Genomic DNA, 21,324 nt, shown 5'->3' on the forward strand with positions numbered 1-21,324 from the left:
ATCACCTACTGTGAATGGCCTGATCCTTTCTTATATATCTACTGTGTCACCTTTACCTGTAATCCTGTCTGTGATGATAAGGAGGAGAAGGCTAAAAAGTTTTAGGGAACTTTATTAAAAGCTTTATTATTTGACTTAGGCCCCTTTCACACTATAAAGTTGTTCCGTTGAAAGAACCGTTATAAACTTCTGTTAGAAAAGCCTTAAAAACGGATGTCACACGGCCGTTACAAAATCCCATTAAAGTCTATGGGATTTTTTGATTATCCGTTATGACCAGTTATAGCCCGTCATGAATAACGGACGTTATTTGTGACAGAATAAGAAGCGACACATGCACTAATTTTTCTTCCGTCACAAGAAACAGGTAAATTAACAGCCGTTATTTGCAACATTGCAGTCTATGGCAAACGGATGAGCCTTTATGTCATCTGTTTTCACCCGGTTTATAATATCCGTTAATACTTCTTAGCATGCTCAGAAGAGGTGACATCAGCAGACTCCTGCAGTGCTGAGGGACTACTACTACCATCATGGAACAGACTTGTTTTCATGATGGGAGTAGTAATTCCCTGGCTGCGGGAGTCTGCCGGTGGCTGGGGAGGCTACATTAGTGTTTGAACTACAACCACCCATCATGGAACAGACTCTGTTTCATGATGGGGGTTGTAGTACAGGGGCTTGAGCGATTGATCACACCATTATTAAACAGGGGAGCAGACGGCATGCTCCACTCCCCTGCGATATATGATGTATTTTACTTTCATTTTAAAATTTCCCGCTGGGAGCCCTGAACGGCCAGTACGGATGGGCCATTCAGGGCACCCGGCTGGGTTTTTAAACTTCAGAGTTCCTTACTGTATAATGACATTCCCCCTTAAGTAGGTTCATGTTATTCCCCCCATGTGTATATGTATGATTCCCGCCCTGCCTGCTGCCTGGTCTTCTAACGCTGTCACAGTGCACAGCAGGGACATGCCATTCCATTCCCTGCTGCTCATCTCCGTATCTGACAGAGAGGAGCAGCGGAGAGTGGAGGGACCTGTCTCCCCTGTGTGCTGTTATAGCACTCCATTCCCTGCCGCCGGTACCTGACCTGTACCCCCAATGCGCTGCCTCATTCATATATTCCCCACCGCCGCCCCCCACATGTCCCACATGTCAGTCTATTCCCCACTGCTAATCTCTGTCGGGTACAGAGATGCTGAAAATCAGCCCGATTGGCGATGTCCGGCATTAGCTGTGGGTCCTGGTTGCTTATAGTAGCCGGGACCCACCGGGTATGATGCGCACTCGTTGGCTGAGCGCGTGTCATACATTGGAAGACACAAATGGACATTAATGAACGTCCATTTGCGGCAAGGGGTTAAGGTTGAAAAAAGTCCATCAGGTTCAACCTATAACCCTATTTTGTCCCTAATGTGTTGATCCAGAAAAAGGCAAAAAATATGGCAATCTGAATAAATCCCTGGATCAATGTTCTGTTTAATGTAATATTTAACATAAAAACTAAATTGGTTTAAACACTTTTCCTTTAAGCTATCAATACACACAATAACTGTCCTTTAAAATGCTTTTGTGGCTGTTGGCTTTGTTCCTTTATTCCTTCTGAGAATTCCTTCTAAATTTTAGCTCATGAGAATTGCCATCTGTTGGATTTTTGCATTGTTTTTCCAGTGTGTATGAGCAATCCAAAACACACGTGTTCCTACTGTAGGTGCACATAATAGTTATTCAAGCATGTATTCACATTCACAGTATAATGCGCATATTTCATGTACAGAATTTGAAGCTGCAGATTTTATGCTGCAGAGTTCAATGTAATAATTAAATAACTGGTCACAGTTTCTAATCTGTTATGCACATGATACTATATGTGTGAATACACCCTGAAAGAGTAATATGAAAATTCCATAATTTAGTAGCAGCTTAAATAGGCACTGTAAGATACAAAAACCTTTTATATGTTGTACAACTTTTCATGGCTTATAAAATCCATGCCTTTGTCCAAGCTGAAGCACAGGCAAGGACAAAGTCCAGTAAGTGAGGGTGGTCTAGAACTCTAGTGGTCTAGTGCTCTCCCCTGTCTGATAGTATTCCTCTGTGCTCTCTCCTGTCTGATAGGACTCCTCTGTGCTCTCTCCTGTCTGTTAGGACTCCTCTGTGCTCTCTCCTGTCTGATAGCACTCCTCTGTGCTCTCTCCTGTCTGATAGGACTCCTCTGTGCTCTATCCTGTCTGATAGCACTCCTCTGTGCTCTCTCCTATCTGATAGCACTCCTCTGTGCTCTCTCCTGTCTGATAGGACTCCTCTGTTCTCTCTCCTGTCTGATAGCACTCCTCTGTGCTCTCTCCTGTCTGATAGTATTCCACTGTGCTCTATCCTGTCTGATAGGACTCCTCTGTGCTCTCTCCTGTCTGATAGAACTCCTCTGGCTATATAACCTGTGTGATTGCCCTACCTTACATGCCTGATGAAGCTGTGCATGCACATCGAAATGCATTGCATCTATGCTGAATAAACCCACCTGGTTATTTTACCTGCTGCTCTCCTGCAATTTATCCTCCAGGTGCCTACACTAGTCCTGATTTTCTCGGTCACTCTTTGGTCCATTCGACGTCCAGGAAGGCTGCGGACGAATTGTTTATACCTCCATACGCTAAACATTGATGTGTGTGATTCCACACAACTCTATCTGGTAGGTGGCTGTGGTTGGTTTCCAACCCCTACCTCATGGAGCGCCTTCTTCTCTTGCTCTCCTGTCTGATAGGACTCCTCTGTGCTCTCCACTGTCTGATAGGACTCCTCTGTGCTCTCTCCTGTCTGATAGGACTCCTCTGTGCGCTCTCCTGTCTGACAGTATTACTCTATGCTCTCTCCTGTCTGATAGCACTCCCTGTGATCTCTCCTGATAGGACTCTTCTCGCTGAAAGGACTCCTCTGTGTTCTCTTCTGTCTGGTAGGACTCCTCTGTGCTCTTTCCTGTCTGATGGTACTCCTCTCTGCTCTCTCCTCTCTGATAGTACTCCTCTGTGATCTCTCATGTCTGATAGTACTCCACTGTGCTCTTTCCTGTCTGATAGCACTCCACTGTGCTCTCTCCTGTCTGATAGGACTCCTCTGTGCTCTCTCCTGTCTGATAGCACTCCTCGGTGATCTCTCATGTCTGATTGTACTCCTCTATGCTCTCTCCTGTCTGATAGGACTCCTCTGTGCTCTCTCCTGTCTGAAAGGACTCCTCTGTGCTCTCCCCTGTCTGATATTACTCCTCTGTGCTCTCTCCTGTCTGATAGTATTCCTTTGTGCTCTCTCCTGTCTGATAGTACTCCTATGTGCTCTCTCCTGTCTGATAGGACTCCTCTGTGCTCTCTCCTGTCTGATAGGACTCCTCTGTGCTCTCTCCTGTCTGATAGCACTCCTCTGTTCTCTTTCCTGTCTGATAGTACTCCTCTGTGCTCTCTCCTGTCTGATAGTACTCCTCTTTGCTCTCTCCTGTCTGGTAGGACTCCTCTGTGCACTCTCCTGTCTGACAGTATTCCTCTGTGTTCTCTCCTGTCTGCTAGCACTCCTCTGTGATCTCTCCTGTCTGATAGTACTTCTCTGTGCTCTCTCCTGTCTGATAGTACTCCTTTGTGTTCTCTCCTCGTTGATATGACTCCTCTGTGTTCTCTTCTGTCTGGTAGGACTCCTCTGTGCTCTTTCCTGTCTGATGATACTCCTCTGTGCTCTCTCCTGTCTGATAGCACTCCTCTGTGCTCTCTCCTGTCTGACAGTACTCCTCTGTGCTCTCTCCTGTCTGATAGGACTCCTCTGTGCTCTCTCCTCTCTGATAGGACTCCTCTGTGCTCTTCCCTGTCTGATATAACTCCTCGGTGATCTCTCATGTCTGATAGTACTCCTCTGTGCTCTCTCCTGTCTGATAGTACTCCTCTGTGCTCTCTCCTGTCTGATAGGACTCCTCTGTGCTCTCTCCTCTCTGATAGGACTCCTCTGTGCTCTTCCCTGTCTGATATAACTCCTCTGTGCTCTCTCCTGTCTGATAGTACTCCTCTGTGCTCTCTTCAGTCTTATAGATGTGGTAGCGGGGTGTGATGAGGGCAGATGTTGTTACCCTAGGGGCAGATGGCATTGCTGGGACTTGTAGTAGGACTGGACAATTGAATGTAGACCACGCTGACTTGACAGATGACAGGGACTGACTTGACTTGACTCATAAAGCTGTGACTTTAGCTTACTTGAAATGATGGTGGCTGCAGGACTTGACTTTGAGGCCTCCAACACTCTGGACACACACACTAGACACAACTACACTGGAAATCAGCAGGAAGCAAGAGCTCTAAGCTCCAAGAGAGCAAGAAGAAGGAAGCTAGCTCCACCCAGGGCTTATATGGGGGAGACTAGCAGGGAGCCCATAGGTCACTCTTGGGATCACCTGGTCACTGATACCTCCTGGGTAACAATCGCATGACATAACTCTTAAAGATGCAACACATTTTAGAATACAATACACTGCAGAACATAATTACAGGGGGCAAACAGGTGCAAGGGGCCCTGGGGACACTGAAGGAGGCTGCCTGACAGGGCAGCAAGGGTACGGGGTAACATCTCCTGTACTGGGCCACCTCATTGGACTCCTCTGTGCTCTTTCCTGTCTTATCAGTGCTAGCCCACCCTTGCTTCCTGGACTTTGTCCATGCTTGTGCTTCAGCCTAGACAAAGCCATGATTTTATAAACCACGATTTTTATAAAAAGGAAATAACATTTTCTTATGAAGTATATTAGAAAGGATAATTTGTTGCCAAGATGTACAATATATAAAAAGTTTTTGAATCTGACAGTGTCAGTTTAAAGAGTAAATCTACTAAGGCCTCTAAAATAATAATTGAAGCAACATGATGAAAAAATATTGTTTCGCTTTGTGCCTAGAGCTCCTGTGCAGGCCTATGTGCCTCCATGGTTACACACTGCACCAGAACCCTTCGTAGTCTGTTCCTGCAGTCATGCTCGCTGCCTTCTGTCCCCAACCTCTTGCTATCCAACCAAATTTTCTACTTCAATTATAGTGGTTGTAAGGTTGACTGATGTCACCACAGCTACAAACTACTTCCCTGTATGGTAAATATTAGGAAGTGATAGCCCAAAACAGTTTCCACAAACTTGCTGATGCATGTACTACTATGGTTTATGTGCTAAATGCACTAACAAGCAAATCTCTAGTTCAGGGGGCTTAAATGCAAAAGAAGTAAGGCAAAACAAGCAGATGTGAGACTGTTTTAGATGCTCTGAAATGATCTTATTAAAATATGATTATGATTATTAGAATGAACAATGCTCTATAATACTATAAATATTATAATATAATAGTATTTTACTAGAAATGTTCTTGTAGAACCAGTTCAGGCAGAGCAAAATAAAGACACATTTTTATTGAAAGCTTCAGTACTTTGTTTGAACTTGCTTGTAAAGTCAAGTAATACAAAAGTACAAATAGTTATATCACCAAGTGGATAAACCACTTAGTGCCCAACTAGTCACTTAAAAATAGTATCATTTAGAGCTAGATTATGGTCAAGATTAACATAAAACATTTTCTGAACATTACTAATAATACATCGATCTAATGCATAAAACTGTCTTGGAGAGATCTTGTTTCTACAGTCAGTCAATTCCTATGATGCTGCCCCTTCTTTATATTTAATGAAATAGGGAAATCTTTCACCGCAACATTTTTGTAATTTGCGTGACACTAAAAGGATCCACTTTGTAAACTACTGGTGGAATTAGAGGTACAAGTAGGTGTTAATACTAAAAGCCTCAAGCTCTACGAGTGCCCTTGATATGAAAAATTGTTAATCCAAATGTAGAGTCCAGCACGCAGGATGGTTTTGTGTTTCACGCCTGTGAAAAACATCCACATCTGAAGTGCGTTCGCTGGAGGTAAGTGTCCTTCAATACGACACAGTTGGTTCTCATGGAGATTTACAGCTCTACTTATGAAGGCTAGGTACATGATAGGCTGGGAGGTGATTATAGTGGGAGGTGAAGTACAAAGCTGTTCTTCCTTGCTCGCTGAATGTGCTACCCATCACCCATCAAGTAGAAATCATCTCTAAACATTTCAGATGGTAGAGCCAATGCTGTGCTATAAGTATTAATGCTATAAATATTAGTTCAGTGGGGCAATCCTGGCACCCCCAACAATCAATTGTTTGAAGGAGTTGCAGCACTTTCGTGAGCGCTGCAGCCTCTTCAGTGTTTACCAGCACCAGTGTGTACAGCCTGGATGGGCATATTTTGTGTGTCGGGACATGGGCAAAGAATTGCGGATTAGTGGGGACCCAGCAACATTAAAATTGCATTAGCAGGGGATTGGGCATCTGCGTGTTGCTTTTCTTTTTAAACCCCTATAAATGTTTTTCCTATTCCCTTCAACAGACAAGCTCATCTTGGCCAAATATACATGTAAATGTCTATAAAAGAGAGTTGATAATCATCTACTATATCCCTCTAGCAAAATTTATGTTACAGGCATTTTATTTATATTTATTTAAAAAATAATATAAAATATTATATATATATATATATATATATATATATTTACCTAGCCCCAGTCCCTTGCTGGTCCCCCACAGATCCTATTGGCCCCCAGATCTTCCTGCTTCAAAAAAGTATGTTTGGTGCAGGACCTGCACCAAGCTGGAAATGTCAGGATCCTCTCATAACAACCTAAAGCAGGCAACTCACAATCTTTATTTCCATATACATTCAACTGAGGCTAGGACAGGAGGATAAGTCTACCGAACACTTATAAAGCCATTTATCTTCTAGGGGGAAAAAGGATTTGATATATTAGAATCCAACCTTGCAAATCCTTGCTTAGCAAATAGCAGATATCAAGACACCAACCCCCATGTTACATGGTGTTTGGTGCTGGTGCATAGGATATATGTCTGGAAGTAGCTTTAAAGGATTAAAGATTTGCTAATCTGGCTTTGTCTCATCCTTGTTGCTCCCTTTACAAATAATCAGCAGTGTAAATATATATATATATATATATATATATATATATATATATATATATATATATATACACACAGTCACAATACTGTGTATGTATTTACATTGAATATTTCTACATGGACCACATTAAATATGTGATCTATCACACTCAACAGCCCAGCCTTGATTTGTAGCAGGGTCAAAAAGTTACTAGTACACCAGAAGCAGCATTACTGTAATAGTCAGGAAGACTCTCTGGCCTCCTTTTAGAAGTCAGAGTTGGCCCCTAAGGCTGTGCACATATTAGTGGTGGTAAGAGACATCCCATTGATGTGCGAGACTTGGAGGTTCCAACATTAAAAGCAAAATCAAGTGACATATGTCAGAGGGGTTTGTGATATTTTATGTGTGCTGCCAAATACTGCAAACAAAGCATGCGCTACCCTGTTTCCCTGAAAATAAGACATACCTATAAAATAAGCTGTAGCAGAATTTCTAAGCATTGGCACAAAATAAGCCATATCCCGAAAATAAGACATAGTGGTAGGTGTGGCTAAGTGTACCAGCGCAGAGCGGTAAAGACAGGCAGCCCTTCTCATCTGCCCCATCATTACAGTAGTTATCTCGGAGGGGACCGGAGAAGTTCCGTCAGCCCCATCAATAAGGTTGGCTGCCCCTGTCAGGTCCCGGTCCTTCTGTTCGCGCTGCCAGCTGCGGTATAGAGGGAGACAGAGTGTGAAAGTAAAAGTCTCAGAGAAGTGAGGAACAGAAAGTTCTGCTTTGTGGGTCCTCAGGGGGAAGCATAAAGCTGTGGCTGCCATTTTACTCAGCACTGTGGGTCTCTCTTACCCAGCACCAACCAGCAACAGTCTGTCGGTCTCTATATTGTTGTAACATACTAAATAAAAGAAGACATCCCCTGAAAATAAGCCATAGTGGGTTTTCTTGAGGAAAAATAAATATAAGACAGAATATTTTTAAAAACACAATTTGTGATTTATAGTGTATACAACCACTGGCAAAAATTATGGAATCACCACACGACGAGGATGTTCACCCAGATTTTTACTTCCTAGCAAAAACACACATTTCAGATAAGATATAAAAATTTTTGCTTAATAACAGAACATTCTTATTTTTTGGCCCTTTAAAATGCCAGCTTTTTTTTATACATATTGTAAGCATTTCAAGAGGTATTTTAGTGCAACTTTTTACTTAGTAGTACTACCATTTTTCCTTTTTTTTTTTTTTTTTTACATCCTTTATGACCAGAGTATTCTGCATTAATAAGTGGCACTGACGTCAACACACTACGAAACAAAATAAACTGTATGTAATGCATTTTATATTTTAATACAAACTTCAAAGTAATGTCCAGCCACCGCAAGATACAACAAAAATGCCACGTGCGAAGCCAGCCTTAAAACCTAAAATTGGAATGCAGTCTAAAACGAAAAGTGCTTACATATTTAACTGAGCTGTGGAACTCGGCTAATTGTAAGAAACCATGGCCCCAATAACAGAGTTGTCAATGGAATCTATTTTCTGCAGCGGAGATTCCACTGCCAAAAATTTGCCATGGACAGCCCGCCCATTTCAAACTCGCAGCGGGAAACACGCTGAGAGTTTGAAAGAAAATGCACTGTAAAAGCACCCTTAGAATGCAAATTCTACATGGAGTGTGGCACATGATATTAGTTGTTCCCATTTAGTTCTGTGTAAAATCTGGAGCGAGTATGACCACAATGGGGAGGTTATAACAGTAAAACATACTGCTAGACCAAGTAAGATGTTTAAGTGTCATTAAAGAAAATTCTAAACAATACTAACCTATCTTGAAACTAGAAAATGAACAACAAAATAAGCATAAAAAAAGGATGGAAATAGTCAATGTTTATATAAGAACTTTAAGAAATTGGCTAAATGAAATAAGATTTAAATTTAGAAAAGCCAAAATGCAGCACTAACACCTCCTCTTCATCCACCCATAGCCTTCTTCAACCATACTATGTCCTCTAAACAGAATAAAACTAGGTTATAGTGGGCTAAAGAGAAGCAATGTGTAGAGGATTGGATGGAAGTGATATTCATCTGCATCTGCCAATGCAGATCTGTAGTGGCCAGAGGGAAGATGCTGGGACTTGTATCTGATGCTATTCAAGTGAAATATATATAAAAATCTTTCTTGAAGAAAACAATCGGATTTCTCACTAATTTAATATACAGATTATATTTGAGTTGAATGACCAGGGCAGATGGTCACTTTTTTCATTCTATTGAATTGGTTTGGTGATGGTAAAGTCATTTTTCAGAATGATAATGCATCTTGCCACAGACTTGACCATAAATAGTCCACATCTTTAAGGAATACTGTAATGGATGGGGATAAGTTATATTCCACTACAGTATTCCATTAAGATGTGGACTGGGGCCGTGGCAGTCCGCAGAATGGGGCTCCATACCATCTACTGCCCTTCCGTTCCATCTGTATAGCCACTGTCATTATTGTTGAATAGAGCACAGCATTGAAGTCATGGTGAGTGATCCGCTCTGTTCTTTATTGTGAATCTGAATGATCGTCTAGCTATATCTGTTAGTGTGAGCACCACTAATGCACCGGCTGATGCTAATAAGCGCTCAATCCACGGACAGCACTATATATTCTACTAGTCATCCTAAAGCAGTGCCAGGTGTGCTACTTCTCTGTGTCTTTGAATATGTCATAATGGAGGCCTACTATGGAGCAGAGGCACAGTAAGGGAGTATACTTATGAAGCAGGGGTACTGTATGGTGGGGCACAAGTACATAGCAAAGGTCCATTAGGTCTACACTTTTTGGGGGTACAGTATGGTGGGTGCCTTATTATGAAGCAGAGCACAGTTTGGGGACCTATCTATGAAGCAGGGCACAGGTTGGGAGCCTATGTATTATGCAGGACACAGTATGAGGGCCTAAGAAGTGGGGGAACAGATTGGTTGGTGCCCAATTAGTAATCAGTGCACAGTATAGGAGCCTATCTGTGAACATCAGCATAAATTATTTTAGGAACTTGCAAAAAGTCAGGGATTTTGTAGGATTATAGTCAGGTGTTGATAAGCCAATTATACAAATAAGTCATAATGATCATCATTTTCATATGGAGGTTGAAGAACAGTCATTTACTGAAACATACATAGCTGTGTAGTACATGTAGGTGTATCAGCAAGCCTCTTCCAGGCAAATGTTGATGACTTTAGACGCAGTGGTTGGCCAAGGAAACCAAGAATGCATCATGCTTACTTCCCATCAAAATCAGAAGATGTCCAGCAGCACCATTAGCTCAGAACAGGCAAAAACCAGTGGGACCCAGGTATCTCCATTTACTGTTCGGAGGTGTCTGGACAAAAGTTTTGCTCATGGAAGAATTACATCCAAAAAGCTGTTTGTTCAGCTTAAAAACTAGTCTAAGGAACTCAACTATGCATAAAGACATAGGAACTGAGGTACAGAAAAATGGCAGCAAATGCTCTCGACTGGTGAGCCAAAGTTTTAAATATTTAGCAGTAACAGAAGGCAGCTTGTTAGCAGAAGAGTTGGAGAACGGTACAATAATTAATATCCGCCAAGAAGCATGGTGGAGGTTTCTTGTGATTTTTGGGTTGTATTTCAGCAAATAGAGTTGGGGATTTGGCTAGGATTAAAGGGGTACTCCGGTGAACAATATTTTTTTAATCAACTGGTGCAAAAAATGTAAGCAGATTTGTAAATTACCTCCATTTAAAAATCTCAATCCTTCCAGTACTTATCAGCTGCTGTATGCTCCACAGGAAGTTCTTTTCTGTCTGACCACAGTGCTCTCTGCTGACACCTCTGTCCATATCAGGAACTTTCCAGAGCAGGAGCAAATCCCCATAGCAAACCTATAGTGCTCCGGACAGTTACTGACACGGACAGAGGTGTCAGCAGAGAGCACTGTGGTCAGACAGAAAAGAAATTCAATAAGAAAAGAACTTCCTCTGCCGCATACAGCAGCTGATAAGTACTAGAAGGATTAAGATTTTTAAATAGAAGTCACTTATAATCTTTCTGGCAACAGTTGATTTAAAAAAATAGTTTTCCACTGGAGTACCCCTTTTATGGTGTCCTCAATGCTAAGAAATACAGACATTTCCACCTGATTGGCACCAGATTTATTCTGCAATAAGACAACAATCTCAAACACACACCCAATATCATTAAGAACTATCTTCCAGTAAAGAGGAACACGGAGTCCTGGAAGTGATGATATGGCCCCCACAGAGTCCTGATTTCAACATCATTGAGTCTGTCTGGGATTACATTAAGACAAAAGAATTTGCGCAAGCCTACATCCACAGAAGACCTGTTAGTTCTCCAAGATGTCTGGAACAAACTCCCTGCCGAGTTTATTCAAAAACTGCATGCAAGTGTATCTGGAAGAATTGATGCTTTTTTGAAGGAAAAAGGTGGACACACCAAACATTGATTTGATTTATATTTCTCTCCTGTTCATTCACTTAGCATTTTGGTAATTGATAACAAATGAACCATTAACGCTTCTATTTTTAAAAGCATCCCTACTTTGCTGCAATGTTTACACATTACTGTATATATGAAATATATATTAATTGCGAGGGGGGGGGTATAGGGTATCCTTTAAACTAATAATACTTATGTGGGAAGGGGGGGGGGGGGCATCAGGGTGGATGCCAAAAATGGTTTCTTCTGGTTTACCTGTGGTACTCCAGTCTGACACTAAGTCGATTTTGCTGCCTGAACCACAGGCAGTGCTAAGTTACAAAAGGCTAGATCCTCACAAATGCGTAAGCTTTACTCTAAAAATGCTGCAGCATTTCTGCTGTGTAATCTGCCCTATTTGCTAAGACCTCAAGTTCCCCTATTTCGCTTATGGCAGTTCTGGCATTTGTGAATATACACTTAGGCCTCCTTTACATTTGTCCGTCATCTTTTCCCTCTAATCTCTTTCATTTAAATGGGACAGTTCACATTCATCCAGTGTCTCAGTTTGGACGCCAAATGATTGGATTTTCCGGACCGGCACCAGACAGGTGAATGCATCTTGCTGCGTTCCCCCTTTCACAAACATTGGCGCCAGATGCTATACACCTCCTGACAACTGATGTACATTCCATCAGTTGTGGCATCAGTTGTGTCAAAATTTAGTCTGGGTTTAGGTATGCCGGACTCCGGACTATGTAATCCTAGCCTTTGAGTTGCCATCAAATTTTTCGCAATCAGTTTTATAGATGCAATTTCTAGAACTTTTGTAGGCACATTTATCATCAATATCGGTTATTATCATCTTATTAATGTCAATAGCCAAATTACATATAAAGAAACAAACAAATGAGTTTCAACAACAACAGTACAATAGAAAAGATCACATGTGAAGTAGACAAAATACATTTTGGTAAAATTGCTTTTCCCTAAACAAAATTCAATGTCTCAGTAACATAGGGGGAAGGACAATGATGCCTGGAATAATAGGACACAACCTTCTTCTTTGGTGCAGTGACTTTAATTTCAGTGATTTGGAATCTGTAACACAGCCCCTGACCCTGTTATCTTCTGAAATGTCTTAATGACGTGTAAGGAGATTGTTTAAAAAGGAATTCTCCTTTAATCTCAGCCTCTTGTGTTCTATCTAGACTACCTGGCTCCGATGTTTTGCAAAGTTTTTCTAGTTCCTATGGCACTACCCTAAGGTTTACCTTGTTATACTGTACCTGGTGTAGATGAATAGTTCTGATTTGAACATGTTGAATACTCAGACAGTTTTATAGCAAATATTATTCTTGAAGAATTTCCTATTTTACATCCAAATATTTTATGGTACAGGTCACGGGATGTATTTTCAAAAGATTGAAAGATATGCCTTTGTGAGCCTGCCAGCTTTGCCCTTGCATTGTTATGCAAATGAACGTCATGTTATCGGTCTGGTTTCACATGGTTTAGGTTTTTAAGACAATATCTAATTGGTAAAATAATGGGTTCCTGTAAGAACATTTGGCAAAATGATTGATTCAAGAGCTTCCTTAATAAAGTAATCAGACCTGACGAATCTTGTCATGTGGTGGTCAGGACCACACTGCAGGCACTAGCATTAACTATTTCAATGGAGATCCAGCCAAACTGTACTTGGGCCCTATAAGCTGTAAGTAATGTGTGCAAGGGCTCATTGCATGTGTCTCATACAATGTGATACAATAGATAGATAGATAGATAGATGATAAATAGATATAGATATGAGATAGATAAACAGATAGATAGAAGATAGATGATAAATAGATAGATAAATAGATAGATTAAATAGATAGATAAATACATCGATAGAATCTGTAGATAGATAGATAGATAGATTAATAGATAGATAGATAGATAAAAACTGTAGATAACTAGATCAATAGATGATAGTTGGAAGATAGATAGATATTAGTCAGTTAGATAGATGATAGATACAGAGATAAATAAAAAGATTGATAGATAATAACTAAATCAATGATAGATAACAGACAAATGTGAGAAAGATAGATCAATGGATAGTCAGATAGATAGATAGATAAGATAAATACTAAATAGATGATACATTGATTGATAAAAATAACGAAAGATGGATATGATAGATATAAGACAGATAGATAGCTACATAGATAGATAGATAGATAGATATGTGATAGATAGGACAGAAACTGTAAATAACTAGATCGGTAGATACTTATTTTTTTTATTGTTTTTTATGTTTTTGTTTTTATTGTTAAGTATATGTAATATGAAAGACTTTACCACATACAAGACAATTCATCCTATGCTTAGTTGTGTCCATAGTTAATCATTTGGTAAAGATGAGGATACACAATAAGACATGTGAGGGGCCTAGAACTGCAGAACAGCATTCATCTCCTACGCCAGCACCTCATGCTACCAAAAGGCCATACTGAAGACAACAGCATCATAACTGAGGTATATGGGTACATTTTCCCTAAAAAAAACAAGACTGCAGCAAAGAATCCCAATATATAAACTAATTTTCTCCCTGTGAACATATAGCTGACATGTCTGCATTGACTGCACTCTTTGCGGCTATTGAGGTGGCCACTGGCTGCCACTCCCACCCACTCCCTTGCAACATGCTACCTACGGTAATACCATGACCTGACACATCCTACAATGCATTTTCTAGCCACCTTATTAATTCCCCTTTTCCTTTTTACTTTGATCGCACTCAATAACAAGTATTTTGTTTGTTTTTTGCCTATTATGATGAACAATGTATCATTTGCACACATGATGTAATAAATGGCAGCGTGCTGCTAAAGCCAGACATGAGCAATACCTAGACACGTTTTACCTTTTGGCTGGTCTTCAGGTCAATATATTCCCAGCTGAAAATAGCCATGAAATTCTACACCTGAGCCAAGAAATATACCAGATGTACATGTCACTTACCGGCAGCTGTGGCCAGCAGCAGAGTAGAGTGTAAGCCAAGGAGGAGAAGGACCAGACTCTGATTTGGAGCCATAACCTGAGTTATTCCACAGATATGGAAGATATTATGGAGACACAGTAAATATTACAGCGTATCCAAGTCTTCTGGGTGTAATCCGATTTTCCAATAACGGTACTTCTATCTGCTAATCCATAAGGGTAGAGGGCCTGGAATTGCAGGATCCTCAGTGGACTAGATCTTCTTCTCCTGCTGGAGAATGCTCATTCTGGTGGAGGCTTATCCCTGAGAAAACCAGTATGATCCCCACTCTTCTATAGCATCCTAATAAACTTATTACACGGTCCTAGTAATGACATATCCAAATAAGAAAATCACCAATGGGGGTCTACAGCCATGTCTTCCCCCTCGTAGGGGTAAAAATAAATACCATTCTGCCTCTATAGTAATATTTTTTATGGATTGTCCTCTCTTGAATAAAGTCTAATCTAAGATTGTTTTAAATAAATGATGTCAATATTTCAGAATTCTCAAGCAAGTCGTTTCTTTATGGATTTTTGGTTGTGCTTTATCTTATTCCTATATAAAATATGAGCCCCTTTTTCTTCTCTTTTCCACGTTACTCAGTTTTCTTCCTTCTAGCCTGTAAAAAGATTGTCTTCTTTATCCATAAATCCCATTTGTGTGATACACAGATCTTGTCCTGGGAGGGTTTTGCAGCAACTCAGATGATAAATTTGATTGTCCAGCCAAAAAACAGACCTCATCGGTTTAGGCAGCTGTGTGTCCCAAATCCAAGATATTCCCAGCTTGCTTGGAGTTATCCTCCCAAGATGAGGCCCTGCTCAGGCTGCAGTAGGATGTGTCTTGCAGTTTTCCAGCTGTATGCGAGAACAGGATCCTACAAGGAATAAGCCATCTCAGGACCCTGATACAATTAGGCAGCAGCTCCCCACTCCTCCCTTGGGGAAGCCACCTAAAGGGGTGTTCTGCTAATGTGAGAGGCTTGAGAAGGAGGGGGAGGAGGAGGGGGGCTGGAGACTGAAGTGTTGATGAGGAAGGCACCGACTCACCTCCCCTCTTTCTCTCACACATAGACCTCCTCCTCCTGCTGCTGCTGCTGCTCCTGTGTCACAGCCAGACACAAAGAGGCCTCTCACACCGCCCAGACTGAGGGAAAGGAGGAGGAGGAGGAGGGAGGCAGCCGGGGAGGGGAGGGCACAGTCCTAGGCCTCCACTTCTTTTTTTTTATAGCCCTGTTTCAATCAACTTTATTTTAAAGAGACAAAAACCAGCACAAAATATATACAGCATATGGGCTAGCAGTACTTCTCGGAGATCTTACATTCATACAATGCTCCTTTCTGCTTAACTTGAGTGATGTCACACTGCATAGGTTTTTCTAGGTTTGCATTGTAATTGTGACAACTTTTATACACCACAGTTGCAGATGGACAACTAGGTTGTATAACATTACATGCAGGAACCTCTTTTTGCATAGTTTCCACCTCTTCTGAATCCACAAGTTTCAGATTTTGGGCACTGTCCCATGAGATCTGCCACATGTCCTGAGAAGGCCTGCAGAATGAGCTGCTCCCTACATCCCGGGAACAGGTCTAGAGGAGTAATCATTTTATTGTTTTAAGGGCATCTGCGTGGGAAGGCACTGGGGGGGGGGGGGGCATCGATACTGAGTAATGGGCAATAAAGGTGGGCATCACTACTGTGTGGAGGGCATTAAGGGGATATCACTACTGTGTGGAGGGCATTAAGGGGATATCACTACTGTGTGGAGGGCATTAAGGGGGTATCACTACTGTGTGGAGGAAAGTTAGGTGATATTACTACTGTGTGGAGGGTAAAAAGGGTACATCCCTATTTGTCGAAGGCACTAAAGGGACATTACTACTGTGTTGATGGCATTTAGGTGAGATCACTAATGTGTGACGGGCATTCAGGGGCATCACTACTGTGTGGGACCATATAGTGGTTGAATGGCACAGCCTGGAGTTGGCAGCAGCATGAGGAGACCATATAGTGGCCGAATGACACAGTCAGGAGTTGGCAGCAGCAAGAGCAGATCATATAGTAGCTGAATGACACATTCTGGAGTTGGCGGCAGCATGAGGAGACCATAAAATGGCTGAATGACACAGCCTGGAGTTGGCGGCAGCATGAGGAGACCATATAGTGCCTGAATGACACATCGTGGAGGTGGCGGCAGCATGAGGAGACCATATAGTGGCTGTATGACAAAGCTTGGAGGTGGTGGCAGCATGAGGAGACCATATAGTGGATGAATGACACAGTCTGGAGTTGGCGGCAGCAAGAGCAGACCATATAGTGGCTGAATGACACAGCCTAGAGTTACAGGCAGCATGAGGAGACCATATAGTGGCTGAATGACACAGCACGGAGGTGGCAACAGCCTGATCAGACCTTAGGGCCTCACAATTGAAAAGATTAAACTTATTTTTTAACATTTAAATTGAAGATTTCAAATAGATGAACCTAAAAAGTTTTATTTAATGTACCAGCAGCATGAAGAGACCACATGGCGGTACAGTGACACAGTCTTGAGGTGGCAGAAGCATGAGGAGACCATATAGTGGCTGAATGAAACAGCCTGTAGTTGGCGGCAGCATGAGGAGATCATATAGTGGCTGAATGACACAGCCTGGAGTTGGTGGCAGCATGAGAAGACCATATAGTGGCTGAATGACAGCCTGGAGTTGGTGGCAGCATGAGGAGACAATATAGTGGCTGAATGACACAGCCTGGAGGTGGCGGAAGCATGAGGAGAACATATGGTGGCAGAATGAGACAGCCTAGAACTGGCATCAGCATGAGGAGAACATTTGGTGGCAGTATGAGACAGCCTGGAGGTGGCATCAGCAGCAGAGTTGCACACTGTCACGGGACCAACGGCCTGAGAGCGTGGAGGAGGAAGCGGTGTGACCTGTCCAAGTTGCTGTTGTGGCTGTGCAGGAACCACATTCACCCAGTGGGCCGTAAAGGACATGTATTGTCCCTGACCGTAGTTACAGCTCCAGACGTCGGCGCTGCCGTGCACTTTGGTACACACCGACAGGCTCAAGGACTGGCCCACCTTCGCTTCCAAAAAATTGTGCCGGGCTGGTACTGCCTTCTTCGCAAAGAAGTGACGGCTTTGGACTCTCCACCTCGGCTCGGCACAAGCCATCAGTTCTCCGAAAGGTGCAGAGTCCACAACTTGAAAAGGGAGGGACTGCAGCAACAGCAACTTGGACAGGAGCACGTTCAGCTTCTGCACCGTTGGATGAGTGGGCGCATACTGTTGTCTCTTGGACATGGCTTCGCCGATGGATTGCTGGCCTAATGACTGACTAAAAGTAGGAGGACCAGTTGCATCTGGAGCAACAGAAGATGGGTATGACACACAGCTCCCTTCAGCTGAGGTGGTGGAGCCTTGGCTGGCTTAAAAAGGGAGCAGCGTGCCACTGGGTGATGCAGCAGGCTGGACCACATCGGAGCCTCGGTTCTCCCATGCCGCTTTATGGTGACGCTGCATATGTTGATGCAGGGCTGTGGTGCTAACATTGGGACCCTGGCCACGCTTCATCTTCTGCACACACATCTTGCATGTGGCCAGGTTAACATCCTCCGGATGCTTGATGAAAAACTGCCACACCGCTGAGTAGCTGATTTTCCAACCAACAGTCCGCACTGATTGACTGCTACTGCCGCCGACTCCAGGAACCCCTGTTCCACTACCTCCCGGGAAGGTAGGCTGCCGCGAAGCAGGTAGTCTACCCGGGCACGTTTGGCTTCAGACTTTCCACTTCTGCCACCATGCTGACTGCCAATCATGCTACCACATTTCTGGCTCAACTGCTTCCTCACCGGTAACCTGCAACTTTCTTTTCCTGATGATGAGGAAGCCCCTTCTGCACCCTGCTCCCAAGTGCGATCAACTTCATCATCATCGAGTTGTGTCTGCACTTCACTGATGTCCTCCTCAGGTTCCTCAACTGTGTCTGCTTCAGGAGCCTGAATGCTCGCAACACCACCTCCCACTCCACTTTCCTCATCACTAATTGCTCGCCTAGCGGAGGAATCGGCGGATGTCTCCTCCACTTCTTGGCTGGGCAGTAGCTGCTGACTGTCCTCTAGATCATCCTCACTAAATAGTGGAGCTGAACCCACAGCATAAGATGCTTCTGTGGGGGAGGGAACAGCATAGGACAGAGGCAATGGGAGGACAGGGACTGCTCCCGGGCCATGCCAACTGAGTGTTGTGTCTGAGGAACCCACCGACTGTTGACTGGGGGTGTCAGATGTCACTTGCGATGAAGTGGATGACCGTGTTAACCAATCAATGACGGCAGAGGGGTTGCTGGTTGAGACGTGACCGCTAGCTTATACCGTGAGCTCAGGCCTCTCGCTCCTGCTGCCACTCACCCCTAGTCTGCTGCGCCCTCTGCCTGAATCATTTAGGCCTCTGCCCCCCCTCTGTCCATGTCCTGGCACTTCTCTGCCTGACATACTTAGTGTGTATATGAGGGGAGGACAATATGCTCCACTACACTTAAAACAGTATTTGTGTACACCAGCAGGTGTGTACTTTTGGCTGGCCTTTCACAGTATCTAGGCCCTTAAGACTTTAACAGGAACAAAATGGTACACCACTTAGATGTACACATGTGATATGCACTTATGAGGGGAGTACAATGCGCTACAGTACACTTAAAACAATATTTATCTACAACACCAGCAGGTGTGCACTTTTGGCTGGCCCTTCACAGTATCTAGGCCCTTAAGACTTTAACAGGAACACAATGGAACAGCACTTAGATGTACATGTGTGGTATGCACTTATGAGGGGAGGACAATGCGCTCCAGTCCACTTAAAACAGTATTTGTCCACAACACCAGCAGGTGTGTACTTTTGGCTGGCTTTTCACAGTATCTAGACCCTTAAGACTTTAACAAAAACATAATGGTACACCATTTAGATGTACGCACAGGTTACACTTAATAGAGGACAATACGCTTTTAGTGCTCTGCTCACCCAAACTGGCTGGCTACTATTAGCTTTTCAGTTGTTGTACACACCAGTGCTGCAGCACACAGTCGCTGTGTATTACACCCAAAATGGCACTTTCTCTCTCAATCTCTCTCTTCCCTATCAGTGCTTCTAGGCTGGATTTGGGCTTGAGGTGAATCATTACTGTAAAAAAGCTTTTCTGTGCAACACGCTGCTCTCTGTCCCTCTCTCTCTGCAATAGAACACTGATGTGACTGGGAGGTGAATAGCTGCTGTAAAAATGCTTTTCTGTACAACACACACTGCTGTCTGTCCCTCTCTCTCTGTAATAGAACACTGATGTGACTGGCCGCAAGATGGCTGCCGATTATATAGGCCTGTGACATCACAGGGGTGGCTGGCTGCTGATAGGCTGCATGCTGCTTGTGATTCAGGGACATCTTGCCAACCCTTGTTTCTACCTTCCTAGGATTCCTTGCCCCATGTCCTCACATGTGGATCCACCATTTTAGATGCCCTGGAGCCTGGACCACACTAAATGGAGTTTAATAAAGCAATTCACACAATTGAATCGTGGCGATATTCACATTCGTTACGAATCAAATTTTTCCTGAAATTCGTAATGAATTCGGATTCGTCACATTCAATTAGCTCATCCATAGCTGCAGTAGAACACTGCGATAGGGGACAGCAGGATGAGCCATTAGAAGTTAGTAAAGGTGCTTTTAAAAGGCAGAGCCAAAGATATCTGGGCAGCAAACTCTGCAGAGACAAGTCTGTGCATAAGTTTTTATAGTGGTCAGGGGGAGATAGATAGAAAAGAAAGAGTAAGAATCTACAGTTAGAGAAGACGTCCCTTAAGAGTCACTGGATTTATCTGTACTTTATACAGGCTCTGGCAGACTTTGGTGTTTATAAAGACAATCTCCATACTGCATTTCTTTCATTGTTTTTTTTCCTGTACAGTGACACCAGGCTGGATAGGATTTGTCGGGCATAGACAGGGTTATATTTTTAGTTTTTTTTAAGTTGGGCATTATGTGGCACAAATTGCCAAGTGCCATGCTAAAGGGAACTTATCGCAAGTTTAATGCTGTCTTAACTACAGGTAGCATGGAACACTAGCAGGCTCCCTTATCAAAATTAATAATGATTCATGCTGAAAAGAAGATCTGACAATCAAGGCCAGGGACCACCCCAAAAACTTGAAGCACTGCTCCCTGCTAAAGTTGTATGGCCATTCAGTGTGAACCATAGATCACTGTGATAAGGAAGCCTGGTAATAATTCTTTTAACATTCATTATCATATAATGGAGTATATTTCATCATTATTATTGTTAAATTTTATATAAAATGAAACAGCATATTTTTAACAATACATACTGTTTTATCTTAACCATGTAGGCTGTGGTACCTATTTAGTATGGGGGAACCCCTGAAAATAGAAACCACTCCTGAGGAATTACTACTCAAATTTCTAGCTCAAAGAAGTATTGTATAGCTGTTGGTAAAGCTTTTTATCATTCTAAATTTTGTCTGAGATACATTCTCTGCTTTGCTTTTAATTCATATTGTAGACCACACTGAAGGGCATCATTATGTGAGAAAATAGTTAAAATCACAAGTAAAGTAAAAAAAATTTGAAAGATCAGGCACTCTTATACCAGATGATACATGGTACATATCCAACTCAGTAGAGGATGATCCTGCCGATGGATGATGAGGGTGCTACTGCCCCCCCCCCCCCGGCAGTAGCACCCCATCATCCATCGGCAGGATCATCCTCCTGGCAGTAGCACCCTCATCATCCACCATCAGGATCTGCTGATGGAGG

General features: G+C 42.8%; 1 protein-coding gene across 1 annotated transcript in view; it reads right to left on the reverse strand.

Annotated features, from left to right (window-relative positions):
- The window catches only part of BMPR2 (bone morphogenetic protein receptor type 2), a 187,838-nt gene extending 172,210 nt beyond the window's left edge, over window positions 1-15,628 (reverse strand). Inside the window, exon 1 of the mRNA XM_056534226.1 lies at window positions 14,466-15,628. Coding sequence (XP_056390201.1) covers window positions 14,466-14,538 — 73 coding nt within the window. The 5' untranslated portion in view covers window positions 14,539-15,628. The remainder of the gene's footprint in view (window positions 1-14,465) is intronic.
- Between the last annotated feature and the right edge of the window lie 5,696 nt (window positions 15,629-21,324).

This window comes from Hyla sarda, chromosome 8, assembly GCF_029499605.1.
Source record: "Hyla sarda isolate aHylSar1 chromosome 8, aHylSar1.hap1, whole genome shotgun sequence".
Taxonomy (NCBI): domain Eukaryota; kingdom Metazoa; phylum Chordata; class Amphibia; order Anura; family Hylidae; genus Hyla; species Hyla sarda.